Raw genomic sequence first — 5,000 nt, forward strand, 5'->3', positions numbered from 1 at the left:
GATGATGGGTGACGTTTGCACTGTGTTTTCAGTGACGATGATGGGTGACGTTTGCACTGTGTTTCCTGTGACGATGATGGGTGACGTTTGCACTGTGTTTTCAGTGATGACGATGATGGGTGACGTTTGCACTGTGTTTTCATTGACGATGATGGGTGACGTTTGCACTGTTTTCAGTGATGACGATGATGGGTGACGTTTGCACTGTGTTTTCATTGACGATGATGGGTGACGTTTGCACTGTGTTTTCAGTGACGATGATGGGTGACGTTTGCACTGTGTTTTCAGTGATGGCGATGATGGGTGACGTTTGCACTGTGTTTTCATTGACGATGATGGGTGACGTTTGCACTGTGTTTCCAGAGACGATGATGGGTGACGTTTGCACTGTGTTTCCTGTGACGATGATGGGTGACGTTTGCACTGTTTTCAGTGATGACGATGATGGGTGACGTTTGCACTGTGTTTTCAGTGATGATGATGGGTGACGTTTGCACTGTGTTTTCAGTGACGATGATGGGTGACGTTTGCACTGTGTTTTCAGTGACGATGAGGAGTGACGTTTGCACTGTGTTTTCAGTGATGACGATGATGGGTGACGTTTGCACTGTGTTTTCAGTGACGATGATGGGTGACGTTTGCACTGTTTTTCCAGAGACGATGATGGGTGACGTTTGCACTGTGTTTTCAGTGACGATGATGGGTGACGTTTGCACTGTGTTTTCAGTGACGATGATGAGTGACGTTTGCACTGTGTTTTCAGTGACGATGATGAGTGACGTTTGCACTGTTTTCAGTGACGATGATGGGTGACGTTTGCACTGTGTTTTCAGTGACGATGATGGGTGACGTTTGCACTGTGTTTTCAGTGATGACGATGATAGGTGACGTTTGCACTGTGTTTCCAGTGACGATGATGAGTGACGTTTGCACTGTTTTCAGTGACGATGATGGGTGACGTTTACACTGTGTTTTCATAGATGACGATGATGGGTGACGTTTGCACTGTGTTTTCAGTGACGATGATGTGTGACGTTTGCACTGTGTTTTCATTGATGACGATGATGGGTGACGTTTGCACTGTGTTTTCAGTGATGACGATGATGGGTGACGTTTGCACTGTTTTCAGTGACGATGATGAGTGACGTTTGCACTGTTTTCAGTGATGACGATTGTGGGTGACGTTTGCACTGTGTTTTCAGTGACGATGATGGGTGACGTTTGCACTGTGTTTTCAGTGACGATGAGGAGTGACGTTTGCACTGTGTTTTCAGTGACGATGATGGGTGACGTTTGCACTGTGTTTTCAGTGACGATGATGGGTGACGTTTGCACTGTGTTTTCAGTGACGATGATGGGCGACGTTTGCACTGTGTTTTCAGTGATGACGATGATGGGTGACGTTTGCACTGTGTTTTCAGTGATGACGATGATGGGTGACGTTTGCACTGTGTTTTCAGTGACGATGATGAGTGACGTTTGCACTGTTTTCAGTGACGATGATGGGTGACGTTTGCACTGTGTTTTCAGTGATGACGATGATGGGTGACGTTTGCACTGTGTTTTCAGTGACGATGATGGGTGACGTTTGCACTGTGTTTTCAGTGACGATGATGGGTGACGTTTGCACTGTGTTTTCAGTGACGATGAGGAGTGACGTTTGCACTGTGTTTTCAGTGACGATGAGGAGTGACGTTTGCACTGTGTTTTCAGTGATGACGATGATGGGTGACGTTTGCACTGTGTTTCCAGTGACGATGATGGGTGACGTTTGCACTGTGTTTCCAGAGACGATGATGGGTGACGTTTGCACTGTGTTTCCTGTGACGATGAGGGTGAAGTTTGCACTGTGTTTTCAGTGACGATGATGAGTGACGTTTGCACTGTTTTCAATGACGATGATGGGCGACGTTTGCACTGTGTTTTCAGTGACGATGATGGGTGACGTTTACACTGTGTTTTCAGTGACGATGAGGAGTGACGTTTGCACTGTGTTTTCAGTGATGACGATGATGGGTGACGTTTGCACTGTGTTTCCAGTGACGATGATGAGTGACGTTTGCACTGTTTTCAGTGACGATGATGGGTGACGTTTACACTGTGTTTTCATAGATGACGATGATGGGTGACGTTTGCACTGTGTTTTCAGTGACGATGATGTGTGACGTTTGCACTGTGTTTTCATTGATGACGATGATGGGTGACGTTTGCACTGTGTTTTCAGTGATGACGATGATGGGTGACGTTTGCACTGTTTCCAGTGACGATGATGAGAGACGTTTGCACTGTTTTCAGTGACGATGATGGGTGACGTTTGCACTGTGTTTTCATTGATGACGATGATGGGTGACGTTTGCACTGTGTTTTCAGTGACGATGATGGGTGACGTTTGCACTGTGTTTTCAGTGACGATGATGGGTGACGTTTGCACTGTGTTTTCAGTGACGATGATGGGTGACGTTTGCACTGTGTTTTCAGTGACGATGATGGGTGACGTTTGCACTGTTTTCAATGACGATGATGGGCGACGTTTGCACTGTGTTTTCAGTGATGACGATGATGGATGACGTTTGCACTGTGTTTTCAGTGATGACGATGATGGGTGACGTTTGCACTGTTTTTAGTGACGATGATGAGTGACGTTTGCACTGTTTTCAGTGACGATGATGGGTGACGTTTGCACTGTGTTTTCAGTGACGATGATGGGTGACGTTTGCACTGTGTTTTCAGTGACGATGATGGTTGACGTTTGCACTGTGTTTTCAGTGACGATGATGGGTGACGTTTGCACTGTGTTTTCAGTGACGATGATGGGTGACGTTTGCATTGTTTTCAATGACGATGATGGGCGACGTTTGCACTGTGTTTTCAGTGATGACGATGATGGGTGACGTTTGCACTGTGTTTTCAGTGACGATGATGAGTGACGTTTTCACTGTTTTCAGTGACGATGACGGGTGACGTTTGCACTGTTTTCAGTGACGTTGATGGTTGACGTTTGCACTGTGTTTCCAGTGATGACGGTGCAGATTGAAGAGGGCGGTCAGGAGTCAGCGGAAGGAGGTCAAAACCCTGCTACCCTGTCCCATGCCGTCCCTTCGTAGGGCACACCCTACACTGTCTTTACACAGCCGCACATGCACTTGTACATAAATTGGGGTCTCAGCCATCATCCATCGATACTTACTATGACCCACGGTTTTTCTTTCACGCGACTGACCACGGTAGCGTTAGACTCTGGGTGTTCAAATTGTCCTTGCTGTCGTCTCTGTGACTCTGGACACCTGGCGTGGCTTGATACGGATGGTTCTCTGTGGATATACCACAACTGAGGGTGCACTGGAAACACGTGCTGCATGTCTGGTAATTTCCCAAGGCGAGGTCACTGAAACCGCTATAGGGTTAACCGTGTGTGGTCTTGGTGTCACATGAAGACTCTGTCCCCCTCTCTCACACTCTTTCTATCTGTTGGTTGTCATTAATTTAATATCTGTTCAAAAGTGATTTTAGACGGTTGGTTTGTTTTGTTTTTTTCATTGATTAATGTTGATTGTTGTTGCTTACAGTGTGTGTGTGTGTGTGTGTGTGTGTGTGTTCGAGAGAAAAAAAAAAGAATCAAAGAACATGCATATACAAACTCCTGGTTTTGGTTTCGTGAGTACGGCAATGCTCTCAACACAAAAGAAGATAGGGATCGATTTGTGCAGAGCTGATGGGTATTTTTCTAAAGCTCATTACAAAACGATTGTCTGGGGAACTTGTTTTTCAGGTTTCTAAAAGGTGAAGAGATGTAAAGACTGTTTTGAATTAGGATTCACGTGACTTGGGCACATGGGTTTCAGTCTATACTACAAATGGAAGATTTTAGATTCTCGCATAAACGCTGATATGAAATGGATATATGATAGTCAGTCGTGTCCGACTATGACCATCAGAACAGCAGAGGAGGCAACTGTTGTTCCGACTATATGGGCTAGAATTTGATTATAGTGGAGAGTGTCTTGCCCAAGTACATCCCCACTCTCTCGGCCAAGAGGGTTTTAGGACAGTCAGCGTTGGGATGGTTCTTCCCAAAGGCCAACTAGCCCACAAGGCTGCAGCACTAAGACCCAGTGCAATTTTGCCTCCTAGTTTGAGAGTCATAGTCCTTCACAAAAGACTAAGCTGTAAATGGTTGACTGGATAAACTATTGATAATACAGCTCTCACTTTGCTGTTGGCGCAAATGTAAACTTATGTCAATCTGTGATATAAGCCGAGTGTTGGGCTTAATGAAAATGGATAGTGGGAGTAAAAATAACTGGGCATCAAATGTGCTCATATGTTTGGTTAAACATGGTTTGGTGCATGAGTGACTAGATCAAAGTTTGACTAGGTTTCATAAATGCTTTTCGACAACGAATGGAACCAGCATATTTCTACTAGTGAAATATTTGATTTATATGGAATATTTTGTGTCTTTCATGTTATGAAGCCATATTTGCTTCTGAATTTGGATAAACATATGAAATATATCACAACTGATATTTCTGATTTCGCTGTGTGCATTGGTTTAAATGCAAATAGAAAACATCTCTGCTTTGCCGTGCCCTATGTGTAAATGTTCGAAAGAAGACGAAGCACATTTTCTTCTTGGTTGTGAAGCACTGACCCTATTTATTTATTTATTTACGTACGCTTATCTATAATTTATTCACCTTTTTTTTTTCTCAAGGCCCGACTAAGCGCGTTGGGTTACGCTGCTGGTCAGGCTTCTGCTTGGCAGATGTGGTGTAGCGTATATGGATTTGTCCGAACGCAGTGACGCCTCCTTGAGCTACTGAAACTGAAAACTGAAACTGACCCTAATGTTGTGCGATATCGGGAAATTGTTACTTTTTTTTTTTTAATGCTCTGGTATTTCATTTGCTGCAGTATTATTGTTTTCTGTTTTGATTGTTTGTTTCCATGTTCATAATTGATATCACAATCATTGTTGATCTGTTCATATTCCCCTTCGT

General features: G+C 44.3%; 1 protein-coding gene across 1 annotated transcript in view; it reads left to right on the top strand.

Annotated features, from left to right (window-relative positions):
• LOC143302004 (uncharacterized) overlaps window positions 1–3,104 on the top strand; it is a 22,207-nt gene extending 19,103 nt beyond the window's left edge. The window contains exon 5 of the mRNA XM_076616488.1: window positions 3,016–3,104. Within this exon, the coding sequence (XP_076472603.1) occupies window positions 3,016–3,104 (89 nt within the window). The remainder of the gene's footprint in view (window positions 1–3,015) is intronic.
• The last annotated feature ends 1,896 nt before the right edge of the window (window positions 3,105–5,000 follow it).

The sequence above is a fragment of the Babylonia areolata genome, chromosome 28 (genome assembly GCF_041734735.1).
Source record: "Babylonia areolata isolate BAREFJ2019XMU chromosome 28, ASM4173473v1, whole genome shotgun sequence".
NCBI classification, from domain to species: Eukaryota; Metazoa; Mollusca; class Gastropoda; order Neogastropoda; family Buccinidae; genus Babylonia; species Babylonia areolata.